The sequence below is a fragment of the Mesoplodon mirus genome (genome assembly GCF_964341445.2).
Source record: "Mesoplodon mirus genome assembly, chromosome: 12".
Classification (NCBI taxonomy): Eukaryota; Metazoa; Chordata; class Mammalia; order Artiodactyla; family Ziphiidae; genus Mesoplodon; species Mesoplodon mirus.
The window spans coordinates 71734194-71755049 of NC_138988.1; the positions used below are offsets into that span (position 1 = coordinate 71734194).

General features: G+C 55.1%; 1 protein-coding gene across 3 annotated transcripts in view; it reads right to left on the bottom strand.

Annotated features, from left to right (window-relative positions):
• Positions 1–7614: 7614 nt before the first annotated feature.
• Positions 7615–20856, bottom strand: part of KCNK5 (potassium two pore domain channel subfamily K member 5) — a 37916-nt gene continuing 24674 nt past the window's right edge. For 2 of the 3 annotated variants that reach the window (XM_082637612.1, XM_082637613.1), the window contains exons 2-5: positions 14269–14380; positions 12932–13098; positions 12452–12620; positions 7615–10182 (exon numbers count right to left, since the gene is read on the bottom strand). In XM_082637612.1, coding sequence (XP_082493738.1) covers positions 9317–10182; positions 12452–12620; positions 12932–13098; positions 14269–14380 — 1314 coding nt within the window. In that variant the 3' untranslated portion in view covers positions 7615–9316. Of the gene's footprint in view, positions 10183–12451; positions 12621–12931; positions 13099–14268; positions 14381–14633; positions 14703–20856 lie in introns of those variants that run through there. The other variant, XM_082637614.1, reaches the window with a different exon arrangement.

Genomic DNA, 20856 nt, shown 5'->3' on the forward strand with positions numbered 1-20856 from the left:
TTGGTCAGATGGTGCTTCCAGCCTCTCACAGGTGTTTCCCCTAACATAGTCCTTTCCAGCTTAATCCAGCCATGGCATCTGCTTTTTGGAGAACCTGGATTAACACACAGCGGTTCCAGGTGGGTCATGACAGAGCCCCCACTCCAACCCTACTGACTCTCCTTCCACCTCCTGTCACCAACACACACACCGAGGATGGGTGTGGAATCAAACAAAGGAAGAGAAGTCTTTTCCCTGGGTCCCCTTGTCAAGTCCCAGCACAGAGCCTGTCCCAAAGCAAGTAGTCACTAAAAAGTGGTGGTCATTAGAGGGACAGCCCTACACGCGGCGCACAAGGGGGCCAGACCACGGCTGGCTTACTGAGGACTGCTCTTGGGAGGATTCTGGGGTGGGGCTGGGGCACTGGACCTCTGCAGCATCCACTTTTGACTGGGACCCTGGACATCCTGCGTGGAGTCACCTCCTCCCCTGCACTAGGGGCGGGAAATTTTGGGAAGGCCTTAGACTCCTTCCTGTGTTGTTTGACCCAGGCACACATCCTGTGTATCAACGGTGTTTTTGCTCGGCGATACGATCCCTGCGGCCTTAGTCTGGACCCCAATAGCCCTGGTCCAGTTACCAGACCTAGTGTATGCCAAGAGGGTCTCTCCTTTAATTATAAGGACACCCAGGGGATGAGGACTTTGCCGAAACCACAGTGCGGTTGGGAGAATGTAAGGCACCTCCTGGACTAGGCTTTGGGCAGTCGGAGAACTCCAGCTGAAGGCAGATATGCCTTCTACACAAGGCCTGTGTTCCCCTTTCTGCCTCCAGTTTGGAGTGTGACCCTTGGGTGTACCCTTCCGTGTACATACATGGGGCAGGTACCTGTGTCACCTGCCCACCCACTACCCTCACAGCTCCCACGGCCTTTGATCTTCACCCCTACTCAGCAATGGTCTGAGGGGCCCATGGGATTGCAAGGGACACTTTAGGAATTATGTTCCCCCTGAAACCCAGACATTGCTGGCTCCTTTCCAAGATGGACAAAAACTCACTGCCTCCCACCCCGCCCCCGCCCAGTTCACACAGCGCTTCCAGAAGATCAGTGCAATGATGTGTTGGCAAATGTTTAACATCTGGCTCTCTGCAGAGAGGAGAGCCCTGATTTATAGTGTTTGCTCATTTCTGTGGTGTAAATACTTCCACTATGGCTATTTTAAGCTACAACGTGATGTCACAAAAATGAAGTTGGGAAGAGAAACGCAGTAGCATACCATTATGTAATATTTCCACCGGGTACGTCCAATGGATGTCAGTAACCTCAAAAGCTTGAAGAGTAGTAACATGTAAAGTAATTAGGATATGATGAGTTTTGAGTATGTTTTACCTTCGCTCTTCATACAATTTAAGCATATGGTTATATAATTTAATTTTTAATATAGTCAGCTTGTAAAATTTCTGAAACTTTAACCACTGGCTCTCACGAGCGGGACGAACGGGCTCCAGACCCCTGGGTCAGAACCTTTCCCCTGGAGTGAACTGTTGAGGGGGGGAATGTGAGCAGGTAGAGAGATAGAGAGAGGGCCTGACTGCCTGACTGCCTGGTGGGTAATTGTCTGCTCCTCATTTCCCTTCCTCCTCAGTCACCAGCATCAGGTGTTCTAGGCGGCCTATGAGAGACTCAACAAGTACATGTCGGGGACTTCCCTGGCAGTCCAGTGGTTAAGACTCCGTGCTTCCATTGCAGGGGGTGTGGTTTCAATACCTGGTTGGGGAACTAAGATCCTGCAAGCCCCATGGTGCAGCATTAAAAAAAAAAAAAAAGTACATGTTGTTTGAATTGAATACAGTATGATGTCACCACCCCAGACAGAGCAGCTCAGCTGGCCAGAGCCACAGGTGAAGGAATCTAAGAATGAGAAGAAAGTTTTCCATAACTGGAGGTAAACAGATTTCAACGCAGAATATAAACACAGGCAGGGAAGGATTGGCAGAAGATGCCAGAAACACAGAACAGAACTGCCCTCTGAGATCTCCAGCCAGGCATTTCCAGAACCTGGGTATTTCTGGATTTTACCCCAGGTCTGCTAAGTCAGAATCTCTTGAGAACAGAGCTCAGGAATCCGCTGGTGACTGCTGGGTAGTCACCACAGGGCTGGGATCCGCTGATTGGTTCACCTCACTGGTCCTGTAGAGGACAGGTAGCTGGGAGCTGCAGCCAGGGCACCCTCTTTGGGCCCCCTGGCCCTGGAGCAGGAAAGCCCTGCTCTGGCAGGCTTATGTGGTAGTTACTAGCACAGGCTCTGGGGTCTCAGGTTTGAACCTAGGCTCTGCTTCTAGCTGTGTGACTTTGGGCAAGTTAACATACCCACTCTATGCCTCAGCTTCCAAAGGGCGATAATAATACTGACTTCACAGTGTGGTGGGGATTAAATGAGATCTGAGGTCATGGGCAGTAAGCATCCTGTAAATGGCCGAGGTGGCTTATTTAAGGCACAGGGCTAGATGGTAGCAGACCCCAGGCCTACCAGTACTGTTCAGACATAGCAGAGAGGACCAGAGACCCCAAAGTAGAAGAGACTTTGATATCTTAGGGTAAAAAACTCTGATCTTGCTTAAGGTAGGGAGCTCCTGGTAAGGAGTTTCTGCACCTTCAAAGAGGTTGAGTCTCAGGGCAGTAGGTGCTGTTTGCGTCCATGTCCCAATCCCTCGGCCTGCTTCGGGTGCCAGTGCGGCTATAGCGGACAGTCCTGTACATGCTGCCCAAGCACCTCCCCAGGGGTGCCTCTCTGCGTTTGCACCCCAGAACTTTCTCCGAAGCCCGGCAGAAGGTCTGTTAGCCCCAGGGCAAGCCCAGCCAGTGTTGCCGTCAGCTATCATTGCATAACAAACCACCCCAAACCTTAGAGGCTTAGAATAACACCAATCATGTATTTGCTCATGATTCTGAGATTCAGGGGATGGCTGGGCTCTTCATGTGGCCTCAGCTGGGGCTGGAATGTCCCAGATGGCTCCTCGGCTGGGCAGATCCCCTCCAGGGCATGAGTCTCCAGGTACTTGGATTTCTTACCTTGCAGCTGGCTTCCCCGAGAACACAAAAGAGGAAGCTGCCAGGCCTCTTAACACAGAAGGTCACTTCCAGGGTATTCTATTGATCAAAACAGGCCCAGGGCCAGCCCATGTGCAAGGGAATGGACTCCACCTCTTGTACGGAGAGTGGCAAGGTCACTTTGCCAAGGAGAGTGTGGGATGGTGGCGTCTTTGGACAGTACAGTCTGCCACATCCAGCCTGTATAGGGGGGAGGTGGGGATTAATGTCCGTGGGGCCATCCTTCACCAACGAGGGTGGGAACTGGTGGATAAACGCAGGTCTCCTGTCCTTCAAAGGGACAATTCTGAGGTGTATTCAGCAGGCTCTTCAGAGGGGTCCCAGCAGGATTGAGCCCCAACTGCCCACAGTAGAACCAGCTCAACGATGCCCCCTCAATTGCCTTGTGCTCTTTCCCCATCTTTATCTCCCTCTACCTCTCTGCTACTTCCTCCAGCCATCTCCCAGTTCTGGTCTTAGGCCTTGCTCTCCTGGGCAACCAAACCAAAACATTCAGTTTCCTCATTTGGAAAAAAACCCTTAAATCAGGCTATAAAATATTGCACCTGGCTCACGGGCTGATGAGTAATCCCACAGGCATGGAGGTGAAAGGGCTTTGTAAACTGGGCGGCCCCGAAACCGAGGTGAGTGGTCACTGTGAGCAGAGGTATTCCAGAGGGAAGCACGGGGACTTGGGGGCTGCAGGGGTGGGACACCCAGGCCCCTGTCATCAGGGAGTGGTGACCAGAAGGAACGCTGCCACCTTGGAGGCAATGAGAGAGGTGTGGGGAAACGGGAAAGGGGGTGCAGACAGAGGGGCTTCCTGGAGTGTGAAGTAAGGAGTGCTGCGTCCCTGCCCTGCCTACCAGATTCAGGTGACTCGGCGCAATCAGGTGACTCACCGGGCCAACGCAGCCTGTGACAAGGTCCCTCAAGATCATCCACCCAGTTTTGCAGGGACTAGCCCTCGTGGAATAAACTTCACCTCCTGATTTGGCCTCTTCCCGGGAGGAGAGGGACTGAATTACAATGGGAGGGTCCAGGATTCTGGTTCACTTGCCCTCCATTCAGTAAACATTGAAAAGCTGAGCCCTTTTCCACGCTGGCCAGCTTGTGGTCTGGATCCAAGGTGAACAAGCCACTCCCTGCTCTCTCAGAGGCTCCAGACCCAGAGACAGCAGACTTGAATAGCATCGAAGCAGCCAGCTTGCTGAGGGACGGGCTCTGGGCCTGGTGAGGGACATCTGACCCAGGATCCGGGAGGGGGGTGCCAGTAACTGTGGAACTCTTCCCGGAGAAGCTGCTGTCCACCTTTAACCCCAACAGGTCTTAGAACTCAGCTAGGAGAGAGGAAGGGCATCCCAGATGAAGGAAACAACATGGGCGGCCTGGCTCACTTGGGAAACTTCACTGTGTCTGGAGCCCAGAGAGGTGGGGGAGTAGGGGTAGGGGGCAGATGAGGTTGAAGAGGGAGACAGCGCCAGGAGAGCACTGGGAGCCCCAGAGGAGTTTAAAGCAGGAGATAAAGGGGGTCAGATTTGAGTCTGGGCTCCAGCCTGCTGGTTGCAGTGATGGCCAGGGGGAGACCAGCTCAGGGGCTCATTCATTCATTCAACAAGGGCTCAACCAGGCATCAGGCCCTGTGCTGCTGCGGGGGTCCAGGTGAGGGGCTGTAGTGGCCTGGATGGTGGCCAGGATGGAGAGAAGGGGCAGAGATTCTGGGGAGGCTCTCTCACTGTGTTACACAAACACATCCTGGCAATTCCCAAACTGGCATCTGGTTCCTGGACCAGCTGTGTATGAATTTGGAAACTGGGGACCTGTTATTTCAGGGGTGGACAGCTGATTGGCAGGGCTGAGCCCAAGCCTCAGGGGCCCCCAGAGAGGCAGCCATTCCTGGAGACCCACCCAGAGCAGCACAGCCCAGCCTGCCTCCTTTCTCCCCTTGCCTTTGCCCCAGGCTCCAGAAAGCTTCCCCACAATGGTGGCTGAGGATAACCTTTCCAGCAAGGGGGTGAAACAACCCGGTTTCTTTTCCTAAGTGACTCCTGCAGGATCACACAGGAGCCAGAGGCCCAGCTGGGACCCAGAGTTTGTGCTTATTTCCTATTTCTGTGCTCCTCTCCCTCTCAGATTGCAGGCTCTTTGGGCATAGGAACTGTCTCCTCCATCTGACTGTGGGTTTTCTGAGGGTGTCTCCCCCAACAGATCAGGAGCTTTCCGGAGGGTAGAAGGAAGAACGGAAATGCAAGTCAGGGAAGCTGTTTTGCTGCCATTTAATAGCTGTTTGAATTTGTGAAAAATCCTGTATTTGCCTCAGTCTCCTCATTTGGAAAATGGGGTTAATGATAACATGACCTGTTGTGAGGATTAAAAGACATAAGATAGAAGAGACATTAAAAGAGCCTTGGTGGGGGCTTCCCTGGTGGCGCAGTGGTTGAGAGTCCACCTGCCGATGCAGGGGACACGGGTTCGTGCCCCGGTCCGGGAAGATCCCACATGCCGCGGAGCAGCTGGGCCCGTGAGCCATGACCACTGAGCCTGCGTGTCTGGAGCCTGTGCTCCGCAACAGGAGAGGCCACAACAGTGAGAGGCCTGTGTACCGCAAAAAAAAAAAAAAAAAAGAGCCTTGGGGGGTATGGACAGGACAGAAATACCAAGCACAGACCATGAAAAACAGCGGGAAATGAGAGCAAAGGGAACCAAACTGTAGGCTCCATGAACAGGATTTCTGTTCATGTTACACGCTGTAGTTTTCCAGGTGCCTGGGACAGAGCCTGGTCCATGGTAGGTGCTCGGTGAACATTAGATGAAGGAATGAATGGAGAGTACAGGTGGCGATGGTGGAGAGCAGGGTGCCAACTCACCACCAGGGCGGGAAGGCTTCCAGGAGGGGGCAGTGGAGGGCCCAGGCCTGGAGGGCTGCTGGGAGTAGGCGTGTCTGCCTCAGAACTCATGAAGCGCTGGGGGTTCAACAATACACCCCCATAGTTCTGACCGGGTTATGAATCTGGTGTCAACAGCAGGATTTCCCTGCCAGGGTCCTCTCCCTCGACTTCTAAAGCACTTCCTCCACCTGCCATCCCCCAACAGTTCATGGGCACAGTGACAGTGACAGGAGGGTTCACGGCCCTCCACACACGGTACCCCTCCTCTGCTCTTGATCCCTCAGGAATCCCTCCTGGGCTCCACCCTCTGCTCCAGCTGCTGTCCCACCCTGTTTCCAGACCTTTCACTCAGAAAGCTCACCACTTACCTTAGCCGCAGTGGACCAAAACCACACCTTAACCCCAGCCTTCCCTGCTTCTATCATCTATGAGCAACTCTGCGAAGCTGTGCCTGGTCAAGTTGTACTCTCTGAGCTTTCATCTCCTTCACAGTAAAGGGGGCCAAAAGCCCTGTGCCACGGGGGGTGCTCCGAGCCGCCTGTCAGAGGGCTTTGTGAGAAGGCCAAGTGCCACGGTAGTAAATAGAATTGTTACCTTGAGGTTGCAAGGGGCTAAAGCAAAACCAGATAAGTTTGAACCTCTGTGTGTGTGTGTGTGTGTGTGTGTGTGTGTGTGTGTGTGTGAGAGAGAGAGAGAGAGAGAGAGAGAGAGAGAGAGAGAGAAAGTGGAGAGATGTTTTGGCAAAGGGATGGATGGTATCAAGTCATTACAGAACCCGTTGATATTTTAAACACATATGATCCTTTATAAACGCAGCCACACCCTCATGAAAAATGTGCTTCATTCCTGAAATCACAGAACTGTAAATTTTTCCCAGCAGCCTGAAGATTTTAACCAATGTCCTGTGTGGTGTGGGAAGGGGACCCTGACACTGCTGTGGAAGAGGCCAATCTCTAAACCGTTGAGACCACAAAGTCTGACAAATCCTCCTGTTAAATGGATGCATATGGGCCCAGCTGAGCCTGTCCACTCTTCTTTCATGTCCTTTCCAGCCCACAGTGCCCACCCCTCGAGCTCAGAAGGCCTGATCTCCGGGGTCCTTCCCTGGCCCACCTTCCTGAACTCAGAGGCCCTTTCAGGGGACGCCAGACGTGCCACAACAGAGCAGGTGATTGTTAGCTGGTCATGGGGGCTGCGTGGGTTTGAACCCAGGCTCACCATCTATGGAGGTCTTGCCAAGTCACCTCTCTGTGCCCGTTTCCTCGTCTATAAAACGGGGATGTAATACGCACCTCACAGGGCTATTGCAAGATCAAATGAGTCCATTCACATATTATAGAGCATAAAGCGTGTAGAACGGGGTCTGGCAGACTGGCGACATGAGCTGCTAGCCACGGTCCCCCCACTCCTCTCCCCTGTCCTCATTCCAACCTGTTAACTGTCACCTCCTCCTAGAAGCCCGCCCTGACCACATCTTATGTAGCCGGCCCCTTCTCCACCTCCCCACCTCTTTCATTTTTTTTGTCCCTTCCAGACCACCCCAGTTCTCCCCTTGACTCTCAGGCTGTCCTCAGTCCTCCCAGACTGCCCCCCCATCTTGCCCCCAGCCCCTCTCCCCCCACCCCGCAATAGCACGCATCAGACTGGCTTGTCCATCTCATGTTTTATTGTAAAAATGTTAAAATAAATTACATTTGACATCATTGCCAGTATGTACATACAGTGTGTGTGATTCCAGGACAGTCAGCAACACCCCAGCCAAGTGGGGTCAGGAAAACTAAGACGAGCTCGTTAAAACATTTCACAGAAAAACAGAAGGCCGCTCCTTCCCACCCTGATGCTGGGCCATCACACCCCTGGGTTATAGGCTAAGTGGGGATGGGTGGGGTTCTGGCCCTCTTTGGTCCTGCGTATTGGGGAGGGGGTTGAGAGGCAGAGAGCGTGTCTGGGTGGCACCTCCTGCCCAGCATCCAGTCACCTGCGACCAATGCCCCTCCCCAACTCTGACACCATGACCTTGGCTGAAGTCACCGAGAAAGGCCCAACTGGATTGGGGGATAGGAGAGTGAACACTGGACATCCCGATCCTTGGGACCCCACTCTTGCACCTTTTCTCCCCTCTGGCTCTGAAGCCAATGAGATAAAAAAACAACAACAGCAATTCATTTAAAAAATAACAAAACAAAACATGCAGGGCAGAGTGGGCTGGCCCAAGGGTGCACCTGACGAAGCACCCAAGAACTCTGCCAGCCCCTCACCAGAAACAGTCCGTCTGCAGTTTCACATTATCTTTTGCTCCTCCCATTGCAAATCCTTTCTTTCTTACACAGACAGACAGACGGACATAGACACACACACACACCAAACAGCAGCTGGAGGGAGGAGGTTGATTCACATATTTGGACATTCCCCACTTGTGAGCCAAGAGTGATCTGGGGAGCGGTGAGGTCACGGGACGGAAGGGTGGAGGCAGGATGAGCCGGACCTGAGCCCACTCCTGCAGCTCCCCGGCTGCCAGCTCCAGGAGCCCCAGCCTCTCGTTCTGCCACCGCTTCCTGGGAGGCAGAAGCCCGCGCCTGCCATTGCTTGGCCAAAGGGTGTCTGGGACAGGGAACCGGACTCTGGGCTGGGCTCCATCCCAGTAAGTCCACAGAAGGGCTGGGATGCTGGGCCACACCTGAGACTTACTCTGGGTCCCCCGTAACGGGAGTGTTTCAGCACCTGCCCGTTAGCTCCCCTTCCCCAGATGGCCTCCACCCTACTGAGGTCTGCAGTACGGGCGACAGCCAGGCGGACGAGCTGGGACTGGGGGACGGTTAAACACGTGCCCCAGGTGGGGCCTCACTACTGCTGAGGTGCTGAAGTGCCCAGCCCCCAACCCCACCAGGGTCTTACACCACCCTCACCCTCTCTCTGAAATGCCTGGCTCAGTGCTGGGTGCACAGGAACCTGTTAATACTGGTGAACTCAAACGGCCGAGGCCCCCGACCTAAGAACCGTGAGACAGTCTTAACCGAATGACTGGGCAACGACCCACGCAGGTGCAGGCCTCCCCAGGATCAGTCCTGCCAGCCCACGTGTCCATGAACCGCCAGATCCCCCAACCATGCTCAGGACAGATGCCTCCCGCTGCCAGGGTGCCCATTCCGCTGATGAACAGAGGCCCTGTCCTGGGTGCACCATGTCTGACCGGTAGCATCTAGCTGCAGGGGATGAAGGTGAGGAAGGCCCCTGGCCCCCTACTCCCAGTTCCAGGGCCACCCCCCCCCACCAGGGGCCAGGGTCCCAGCCACAGTAGGACACCCCAGGTTGAGGAGAAGAGAAGCCATGGAAGGTGGGGTGGGGAGCCGGCCCCACCTCACGTGCCTTTGGGGCAGTTTGCCTTGTTGTACTCGTTCATAAGCTGTTCGTAAGGCACAGAGAGTTCTGACTCAGTGCTGGTGAAGGTGGACTCATCCGACGAGGGGAACTCGCCCAGGTTCAGGGGCACCTCGGCCGTGGCCCCCTCCTGGGGCCTCTCCTCCCCAGCTAGGTTGTCCTCCAGTGAGGACTTGGAGGTGTCCTCGTCCGAGAGGCCGGCCTCCTCGTTCACAAAGGTGATGCTGACATTCTGGAAGATGAGCGGGTGGTAGTCCTGGGCGTCCCACGGCTCGCCTTCCTCGCTAATGCGGTCCAGCTGGTTAATGAACACCTCAGAGGTCGGGGAGCCCTCCTCGGGGGGCCCCGCCCCGGCCTCCTCGCCAGGCGGCCGAGACACATGGCCTTTGCTCCTCAGCGTCTGGGACACCTCTTCCAAGCTGGGCACCCGGTTCTTGGAGTAGACCACCAAGGGGGTCAGGGAGGTGGGCAGGGCTGTCAGCCCACCCCCCTGGGGCCCCAGGGCCGGCCCTGGGACCCGCTCCCCACCCCCGCCCGTCTTCATTGCCTTCTTCCCGATCTGCTTGATGAGATCGTTGTAAGTCTCCTCCTTTTTCGACAGAAAACTGAAGATGTTGACATCCTTGGACGCTGCACCCCCTGCCACCTGCAGGGCCTTCCTGGAGTGTGGGGAGCTCTCGAAGGACTCCTTCCGGCGCCGCCGCCGCTTCTTAATGGCCTTGTGCACCTCCACAAACATGCTCACCTTCCAGTTGACAAAGAGGGAGAGCCAGGCCAGCCCCAGGTAGATCCAGAGCTCCACGAAGTAGCGGTATAGGGCGTGGTAGTTGGCGCTGGGGTTCACACCTGAGGACGGGTCAGGAAGCCCAGAGGGTCAGGAAAGGGCCAGCGGGGACCCGGAAACACACAAAGGCCAAAAGCCGTGTCACCTGAAAGTGGACACAGCGCAAGAACACAGAACACCGATGCGGAAGCACCAAGAAAGAAAGGAGGCCTGTGCTAGAAGCCGGACACCCCATCATCCTGAGAACCCTGGCCTGGTCACTCATGTGCCTGTCCCAGACCCCAGGCTGAGCTTCCTCAACTATCAAATGTCAGGAGAGTGGCTCCCTGGGGTGTGGGAGCTTCAAGGGGGAGGGGCTCTGGGGAGGCTAGTGATGGAGCCAGGACTCAGGTCAGGAACTAAGCCATGAATGTTGGCCTTTCAATGATTCACGGACACTGACACTTGGCTGCTTTGTGTACTTTTTGGGTGTACGTGTTACAGTTCAGTTAAAACCTGGATAGAAATTAAGTGACAGGGCAGCTGGCACCCTCCTGCTGGGGATGGACTCACTAATTTAATATAAGTGAGGCTGATAGTTGGGCCTGGGATGTCCAAGAGCACTGGTCCTGGCAGGAAATATCCTGGACAGCCTTGATTCTCCTTCTCGTGACGTCTGGCCTGCCTCCTGACTTCCTGTATCTACCCTCCTCCTACTGGTTCCTCCTATGGCCTGGAGGGCTCTGCCCTCTCCACACCCCCACTTCCGTGGCCAGGCTCCAGACACCTGCTCCAGGGAGCCCTCCCAGGTCACCCTGCACAGCTCTGGTTCCTCCTATGGCCTGGAGGGCTCTGCCCTCTCCACACCCCCACTTCCGTGGCCAGGCTCCAGACACCTGCTCCAGGGAGCCCTCCCAGGTCACCCTGCACAGCTCTGGTCACTCCCCTACCCTCCAGGATCACGGAGATTTCACTTTACACTTCCAGGCATGTTGATCCATATTATTACATATCCTGTGTCCCCCCTTCCTGCCCTGAGACTGGGAGAAACTTGGAAAAGGAACAGGAGGAAGGGGGCCACCTCCAGAGCAAGGACTATAACCCCCTCATCAGACTGGAGGGAGTCTGAAGGCAGGGGCTGTCTCCCTTGCAGCCAGGAGGTGCTGTCAATCTTGCTCAGGACTCCGGTCATAAGCAGGTTATGATGACAACCAGGGCACACTAATATAGCCGGGCCCTACCCACTGCACTCATGAATAGCAACTCATTTGATTGTCCAAAACCCTGTGAGGTACGCACCGTTACTTTTTTTTTTTTAACCAATTTTACAGATGGGGAAACTGAGGCAGTGGTTTGGTGTCTTGCTGGAGCTGAGAAAGTATGATTAAACACCCTTCTGTGCTTCCATGATACGAAGGCTCCTCCTTAGCCTGCTCTGGGCCCCAACAGCTAGACAATGGCAGGGTTGTGCCTCCGTCTAAATTTATCTCCCAAGACAGCAGGCTCAGATCTGCCAGGGTCAGTGGAGTGTTCAGGCCTCTCTTTCCTGCTTCTCCCACCCACTCGGCCTCCCCCTCCCAGCATTCCGAGTCTCCCCTTACAATGGGGCAGGAGGGTAGTGACCTGGCCCTGGCCCTAGGAAGGGGGAGGGGAGAGATCGGAGGTCCTGGAGCAGAGGTGGAGGTCAGCTGGGCAGGGCAGCAGGCACTGAGGGAGCAGCCACTGGGCCAGTGCAGCCAAACGGGGTGTCAGGAAGATTAAGAACCAAGATGCTGTGCAGGCCACAGGCGCAAGGACATGAGTGGCTGGAGCCGACAGACAAAGGGGCCAAAGAATCTTATCGCCTGTCTGGATTAAGTAGGGGAGGAGTGGGAGGGAGGGAGGGTCCGGGGCCGAGGGAGCAGAACAGCTTGGGGGAAAGGCCTCTCTGGTCTTTAAGCTGCCAGTGGCAAGAGCAAAGTTTCTGGCCTCCGAGCCAAGCATCCAGCACAGCCCCCTCAGCGCCCGGGAGTGATGGGAGGAGGCAGCTGTGACGTGGACCCTGCAGGCTCTACCCCCAGTGCACCTAAGCACCTAAGCTCAGGAGACGGCGGGAGAAGAGAAGAAGAGACCAGACGCCAAACATGAACAGAGAAGAAGGAGGGAAAAGCCACGTTCCAAGAAAGAGAAATAGAAAATGTCTGCAATTACTCTGTGCCTTGGTTTCCTCTTGCAACTGGCAGGATCCCACTGGGTGGAGGCCCAGGACACTGGACGCCTACCAGGGCCCCCAGTAAAGGTCAGCTGAATTGAACTTGGAGGAGAAGCAGAGAAAGACAGGGTGTGGAGGCAGAGGCAAGGGGCAGGACTCACCGGCCACGAAGTCGCCGAAACCGATGGTGGAGATGGTGATGAAGGAGTAGTAGAGGCCCTCGATGTAGTCCCACTCCTCTGTCACCATGAACACAAAGGGTGGGATCACCAGGTGGACCAGCACGCCCCACAGGATGAAGATGGCCGTGCATGTGATCTGCGCCTTGCGCTGAGGGCGAAGGGTAGGGAGACCAAGTCAGACGGCAGTGGAGACCGGGGGGAACCCAGCAGAGCACCCAGAGGGCCGAGGAGGCAGCCAGAGGTGAGGCCGGTTGGGCGCCAGGCCTGGGAAGCTCACTGCCCAGGGGAGGGGCGTGGTGATGATGCTCCCAGCCTCACCCGGGAGGGCAGCGGGCTCTGAAACTGCTCCCTTGCCATCTGTCCTGACACTTCTGTCCAATTCTTGGATCCTTCCCAACCCCCCCCATCACCTGCCAGGGTCCCCCCGTCTCTGCCCAGGACCTAGGGTTGGGGACATACCAGGCTCACGCCTCTCTTGGTGAGGAACTGGCCCAGCCTCTTGGCACGTCCCCCGAAGAACTTGCCCAGGGCACTGATCCATGTCAGACAGAGTGGCACCCCAAAGAGACCATAGAAGACACAGAAGAGGCGCCCGGCGGGGGTCTTGGGGGCCACGTTGCCATAGCCTGAGGAAAAAGAAGAGAGTGAGGCCAACAGAGCCACAGCGGGGGTTATGGACCCAGACTCGGAGTGGCACCTGCCTCCACCGCCCCTGCCCCACACCCAGCCTGAGGAAAGCCCATTCCCTAAGATCACTTGACACTGATTAATATCAAGGCTTCAGAAAAGAAATTTCCCTTGACCATGCTATGATCATGATCATTTATAGCAATTATGATGGTATGGGCTATGTCTCCTTCATCAGACTGGGAGCTCTCTGAAGGCGGACTAAGCCTCCACCATTAGCAAGCCCTCCACGAGTCCGTATGGCACCCTTGCACAAGTTACAAGGCACAAGTTAGTAGGTTCTCTGGGTAGACACCCCAGAAGCACTGTGGTAGATGGTCTACAAAGACGGCGATTCGTAATTCCGTCTCTTCTTATGCTCACATCAAGCTGGCCTCTAATTCCCCTCCCTCTGAATCTGGGCTTTAGTGACCTGTTCGTGGAACGTGGCAGAAGGGACCCTGAGTCAGTTAAGTCCTTATCAGAAGCCTTGTTGCTTCTCCCCTTGATCTCCTGAAATGCTCACTTTGGGGAGTGTCCCTCTTGAAACCCAGCTGCCATACTGTGAGATGCCCAATCATCCCCAGCAACAGCCAGCATCAACTACCAAACATGTGATAGAAGAAGGCATCTTGGACTTCCAGCCAACTGGGCTTTTGGATGACCACGGCCCCAGCCACTCCAACTACCATGGCATCAGAGACCTCAAGCAAGAACCAATCAGCCAAACCCCGTCAACTCATAGAATGGCCGACAATAATAATAATTTGTCTTTTAAGCCACTAACTTCTGAGGTGGTTGGTGATGCAATCATAGATGACCAGAACAGACACCCAGACTGGTGAATAAGCACGGGGTGCATTTGTGCAGTGAGCAACCTGCTCAACCTCTGGCTGTCAAGCTGTGTCGTTTCTACTCCAAGAGCTCAGGTCAGGACTTCTAGAAAACAGTCTCCTAAGCATGGCCAGTCACCAGGGACTTAGTAAATCTCCAGGGACGTGTCAAAAGGACAGAGTGCAGCTGGCCTGATTTTAACCTTGACAAGGCCATGTGACCAGAGCTGGACTCTTACAAGATTCCGGGAAGCTTGGACGTGGAAGTAGGTATCCTGAAGGTCCCAGAAGACTTACCGATGGTGGTAATGACCGTGGCTGCAAAAATCATTGCGTTGGGCCAGTTCCAGTTGTTGAAGGTCTGGTTCCCTGTGATGGCCACGCCCTGTCCTGCAGCATCAGATACTATCTGAAAAGAGAGACACAATGAAGGTCAGAGAAGAGGTCGACACTTTATGAACCTCCTTATAAGCGTTCTTATTTAAGTATCACAATAACAAAGTGACAGTTACTGTCTCCAATTTATAGGTGGTGAAACATTTTATAGAGGATCAGAGAGGTTAAGTGATTTGCCCAAGGTCACACAGCTGGTAAGAATATGAACTCCGGCAATCCGGCTCCAAAGTGCCTTCTCTCACTGAGCCAGTGCTTCTCAAACTTACTAGAATCACCTGGAGGACTTCTTAAGTACAGCCTGCTGGGCCCCACCTCCAGAGGTTGATTCAGTAGGTCTGGGAGGTAGTCAGAGAATGTGCATTTCTAACAAGGTTCCAGGTGATGCTGATGTTGTGGTCCCGGGACCACAGTTTGAGAACCGCAGCAGACTCTTCTGCCTCTGAAAGGAGGCAGATGTGATGCAGACAAACGGGAGGACCTCTGGAAAAGCATTCTACTGCAGGGTTGGCCTGGGAGGGACCACCCCCCACATCCGACATGCCTTTCACCCCCACTGTCAGGACACCTGCTAAGGTCAGCCCGGTAAGCTCTTGGGTCTGTCCTCCGAGGGTGGACACAGCTGGCCTCCTTTCTCCCATGCCTGGGACTCTGTCCTCTTCCCCCTACAAGCTCCCCCTTCCCTCCCTTCTCTGGATCCCTTTCTCTCTGCCCTGGGCTGAGCAACTTCAAGGTTCGGGCCAGGACAGGTCATCAGAAGGTGGTGTGTACTTTTCAGGGTGACTCAAATTCATGCTATCAGTCCCCACGGAGCTCCCGGCAACTGTGGGGGGCAGCAGGTGAGAGGTCACCTGGGGAAGTACACTGGGAGGCCCCCAGAGAGGCCTTCCTTATTTGTTCCAGGAACACAGACAGCGGCCAAACCTGCTCGCCGCCCAGGCCCTGCCTGTACCCCATCCTCCAGTGCGACCTCCCTTCACCCACACCCACCACGGGCAGGACCCGGACCTCAGAAGGTGGCTCCCGAGGAGGGGCCAGGATCCACTCTCCATTTGGGGTCCTGCCCCTGCCCCCTAGGAGAGCCCCAGGATGGACCAGCTCAGAAACCAGAAACTCAGCCAAATTCCCTCTAAAAATCAAGCCTAGGACCGAGAAAAGACAGAGGAGTGAAGGATGGAAGCAGGAGGGAGATGGAAAAAGCGGAATTCTCCCTGCGGCACGACTGAAGTTTGGTGAGAAAAGAGGGAAGGGTGGGTTGTCCTGAAGGAATGTGCAGTTTGCAGCGGCAGGCCTGTGTAAACGGATCTGCAGACTTTGTAAGGAATTTTCCATGATGACGTGCTCATCTGACAGGCCGTCAAACCACAGGGCTCACCGCCCTGCCTCCCCCTGCTATTTCCTGAGCATCTCTCTGCAAAGTGGGAAGTGCGGACGGCTGCCTTCACCTGCCCTCAGAGAGCGGCCGCCAAGCCGGCCGGGCCACTTCCACGCAAAAGCACCAGGACGTTCAGATACAAAGAGGCCAACAGGTCTATCCTGTTGGAGGTCCACCCAAAAGGTTTTCTAAACCATGAAATCCACGTTCGAAACAGGAGAATGAAAAGTCCCAGGGCCCTGGATGTTAATGTTAAACAGATGGCAGGGAAAGCAGAACTGCTCAGCTCCCTTTGGCCGCAGCCTTTGTTATCTCAGATATCCATCTTCGGGCGGGGGGGGGGGGATGGGGGGGGTTAGTGCAGCATTGTCAGGAAGCACAGCCCAAGACGGATGACAACTGACCAGGAAATCATGGGACTGGGGCACCACCCCTGGTCATCCCCATGGAATCCCGGAGGAACAGGAAAGATGTCAGAAGACAAGTTGCCCCCCGCCACCCTACCCCCGCCTTCTCATACGAACGAAAAGGGTGGATTCTAGAAACTCAAACCTGAACTCTTGCTGACTCTTCTTTGGAAACAGTAGAACATTTGGCATATTCAAAGAGGAAGTGGTGGGCACTGGAAGCTACTTAGCACAGGTTCACCAGAGCAAGTCATGCTCAGCTAAGTGCATCTCCCATTCCAAAGAGGCTGCAAAGCCTTGAAGTTCAGTGGAATGCAGTCAATCTGGATAGCAGCAAGGCAACTGAACAGATGGGCTTAAAGATATTTCACGTGGACAAGACAGAGAAATGTAGGGAGGAACCGGGGTTAATCCGGGTCCACGTAAAGGCAGATGAACAACCCCAAGAAGTACTGATCATTATCCACCTGGCCTGAGGTCTCCATTATCATGCCAAAGGCCAGGCCTCTTCAGTCTTTTAATCTACAACACAGTAAGGACAAAGATGGCTGACCAGTTTAATCTGCAAAGGATGCAAAACTGGGACAAGGCTGGGATGGGAAGATAGCTAACACACTGCCAACGGCAGTTTGGGACTCAAAATCATCTGGACTGGAAAAATGGGCCCAAACTAACAAGATAGGGCTGTCTTTTAAATTTTTCATGTCTTACACTTTGGGTGAGAAGGCACTGACCCATACAGGGTTGAAGGGGAAAGTCCTTGGGTTTCAGCTGACCACAAGCCAACAAACACTGGTACGGCTGCCAAAAGAAAAGTAAATACAATCTCAGGCAGTGTCAATACCTTATCTTTTCAGGGCTGGGAGGCAACGAGCCCATTGTCCTCTGCAGGTCAGGCCACATGGGGGGCACTCTGTTCCATTCTTGGGTGTCGGACTTCATGATATGTTAACCAGTGGGCCAAGGTGCCCAAGGGAACGGGGGTGGCTTTTTTGGATAACGAGCTACCTCAGAATGGACTGCCCTTGGCAGTCATCCATTTCCGATAATGGAAAGTGTTTAGACGCAGGGAGACCAGCACACATCAGCGATGGTGAAGGTGTGACTGGAACAGGGGTTCTCAACTGGGGTGGTAGCACCCTCTGGAAGTGTTTGGAAATGCTGCCTGAGTATGTGCCTTGTATGTGCCAGGCACTGTTCCGGGCACCAGAGAGAGAGCAGTGAAGGGACGAAATCCCTGTCCTCCCACACATCTACTCTAGTGGATGCTGGGGGTGCTCCTGACATGAGGGGAGCAGGGACCAGAGAGGTGAGATGCCCTGCCACCCACAGGACAGCCCCACACGCCACGTCCATGCTGCCCCCACTGAGATAACACTGGATGGATTGCCAAAGGTGATCTGCGACTTGGGAATCACTTAGTAAGGGCTAAGGAGACAACAAACGTTAAGAACTGGCAAAACAGGGTAACCGAAGAGGGCATTATGGTTGGGAGCTTTGCAGTAGAAAAGCTGGCTTCCTGCTCTTCACTCCACCAATGGTGTGTCCTTTGGGGCACAGCCCTCAGACCCAGCCTCTGCCCTGGATTATCAGGGAGCCACAGCCCCATGAGCTGTCCCCCTGACCTCCGTTATCTCTCCATGGTCACCCAGAGGGGGGGCAGGCAAAGGGGACATTCTGAAGGGCCCTAAGCCCTCTAGGGCCAGAAGCACCACTCACCCTTACAACAGGCCAGTGGCGGTAGTTATATCCACTGGTCAGGTCAGGAGACTGTGGCTGAGAGGTTAAATGGCAGAACTGGGCCAGGTTCTAGACTGTCTCTTGCAAGTCAGCCCGGCTCCCCACCTCTCTCCCTTCGCTGCTCTCCCCGTCCGTGGACGCCCCCAGCACCCCTGTTGTTGCCTTCTCTCTGCCCATGGGTCCCAAGCAGCTGGCCTGGGAATCAGCTTGGCTCCATCCCAATGCTGGGGAGACTGGCAGGATTTTAGTGCTGCTGTGCGTCAGACGCCTCTTGTTGGGGCTTTTCTATATATTCCCTAACGGGCTCTTCCTGCGATTCTGCCAGGCATCACTTGACAAAGGAGGAAAGCTAGGCTCGGGGAGCAGACGTCCGCATGTGGACTTGGGCTGCCTGCTCCCTGCGCCCACCCCGGGTTGCTGTGGCTTCAGTCGGAACACCTCACTGGTTACGGTCAGGGTCAGGGTCCCACTGGCCGGTAGAGAGGTCCCCCAGAACACAGGGGCTTGACTCAGGACTGAGGCCATCCCTGGGTGAGGGGGAGCCATTGGACACAGCATCCCGTCCCCCGAGGTTAGGGAAACAGCTTTCTCAGGAGGAGACGGCCCCTGTTCACTCACAGGATTCTTTAACTTGGCTTCCAAATTCACACAAGACAATATCTTCATTTTCCACACATCCCTGGAGAGTGATGGGAGAGGGGGGATGCCGCACACAGCCCAGGCCCGGCTCTGGTTTGAGGATGGAATAGAGCTCTCCTCCCCGCCTGTCACCCTCATAATAAAGCAGCTGTGATTTACTGAGAGGTTACTATGCACCAAACGCGCTGAGCACTTTATGTGCCTTCAGCTCATCTTTAAGGAGGAAAGAATCCTGCTGGGAAGACATCATAGTCTTTTCCCTTTTGCAAACGAGGATTTAAGGCTGAGAAGTTAAGAAAGTAGCCTAAGGTCGGGATGCTAAAAGCAAGGAAGCCAGGAGTAGAGGCTGCCCCACCTGGGCCCTGGCCGCTGGTGCCCCACCCCTGTCCCACACAGGCCACAGGAAGGAGGCCAGTGCATACCTCCACCCCTTCGCACCACCTGGAAAAACAGTGCCCTAAAACCAGCCCAATCCACTCGGACCTGAGCCCTCCGGGAGGAGACATTCCCGCCCCTGCCTGTGGCTTCAGGCAACATGCTGCCCCAGACACCACCCTCCCAGAATCTCGTTGTCCATGCAATCGGGGTTCCCCACGGTGCCTCATCCCCCAGGGGTCTGGGGTTTCCTGTGCAGAGGCAGTGCCAGGCCTCCCCATCCTGGAGATTCATTCTGCAGTGTTGCAGGGAGGGTACATCCCGTAGCTGGTGCCCACCTGCAGACACGGGCAGCGGGGCTGAGGTCGGGCCTTTGCCTTCATCAGGCCAGTGGGGAAAACAAGTCCAGGTGGCAGCCTGCCTGTGGACAGCAGCTAGGGGCACCCACAGGGCCACCGCCCTGCCTGCCTCCAGCTCTCGCGGCAGACCTCACGCTCAGGTCACAAGGGCCCCTTCATGTAGGATCGGCCTCAAGGATGCCCTGGATGCCAGCCTCCACTGGATCCGCGCTGCGTCAAGGTACACAAGCGGACGTCCCTCACCATCCTTGGCTACATCCATCCCTAATTCATTCCGCCTCCGCTCACTTGGTCCCTCCGGCCTGGAAGGGGAATGAGACCAATGTCATGTGTGCACGGTGCTTGGAGGAGTAGGAACAACCTTTAATGTCCCTCTCACCTGGCCCTCCCAGCCACTTTGGGAGGTGGGCAGGGCATCGTTGATTACTCCTCATTTCATAGATGATAGTTTCTATTTGAATGGTAGCTGATATTTGAGCACCTATTTTATGACAGGCACCAATCAGAGCACTTTAAATCACTCGGCTTGGGCTTCCCTGGTGGCGCAGTGGTTGAGAGTCTGCCTGCCGATGCAGAGGACACGGGTTCGGGCCCCGGTCTGGGAAGATCCCACGTGCCACAGAGCGGCTGGGCCCGTGAGCCATGGCCGCTGAGCCTGAGCGTCCAGAGCCTGTGCTCCACAACAGGAGAGGCCACAACAGTGAGAGGCCCGCGTACCGCAAAAAAAAAAACAAAAACAGAAACAAAAAAATCACTCAGCTTGTTAAGTCTTTACAACCTTGTAATGTAGGTACGCTCACCTCCATTTACAGCTGAGGAAAATGAGGCACAGAGGCTAACTAAGTAACTTGCTAGGCAGTGGTGGAGCTGGAGTGTGAACCCAGGCAGTCTGGCTCTTAACCCCTGTGCTGTCCACAGCTGGGGAGAGGGGACAGGGGGTGCAGGGTGGGCTTCTCAGCTACAGAAGTGAAGCCGGGTCTCTAGAACACAACCAGGCAAACGCAAGGGAAACATCCATGGGAATGCAGAGACCACCCCCCAGAAGGTAAGCTCCACGAGCGCAGGACTTTTATCTGCGGTATCCCCAGAGCCGAGGACACGGCCTGGCACACAGTAGGTGCTCAACAAACATTTGTTAAAGAAGTGAGTAAACGAACTGATTAATAAATTCATCAGCAACAAGGAGCAGGGCTTTAATAAATTCATCAGCAACAAGGGGCAGCAACAAGCAGCAAGAGGGCGGGAAGCACAGTCAGACCCCAGTAAGAGTGTGGCTGGCGGGGTCAGGGGGTGAGTGCAGGGCTGCTGGAACCAACAGCATCCAACGTGTTTGGTGGGGAGGGAAGGGTGTGGTCAGCAGGCTGCAAGAACAGAGGGCAGGGGGCTGAAGGTCCTGGGGGTCAGGGGCTGGGAAGGGGTGAGGTGAGGCAGGCAAACAAAAGCCCCCTCGTCCAAGAGGGCAGAGCGGGTGGCAGTGGGGCTGGGAGAGTCCCTGGGGTGACTGGAGGGACTGTCCTTCCTGCAGGAAGGGGAGGCCTGCCCCCTCCGGAAACTCTCCTAAGGGGCTGTGGACGTGTGGAGAGCAGGGAAAGGAATA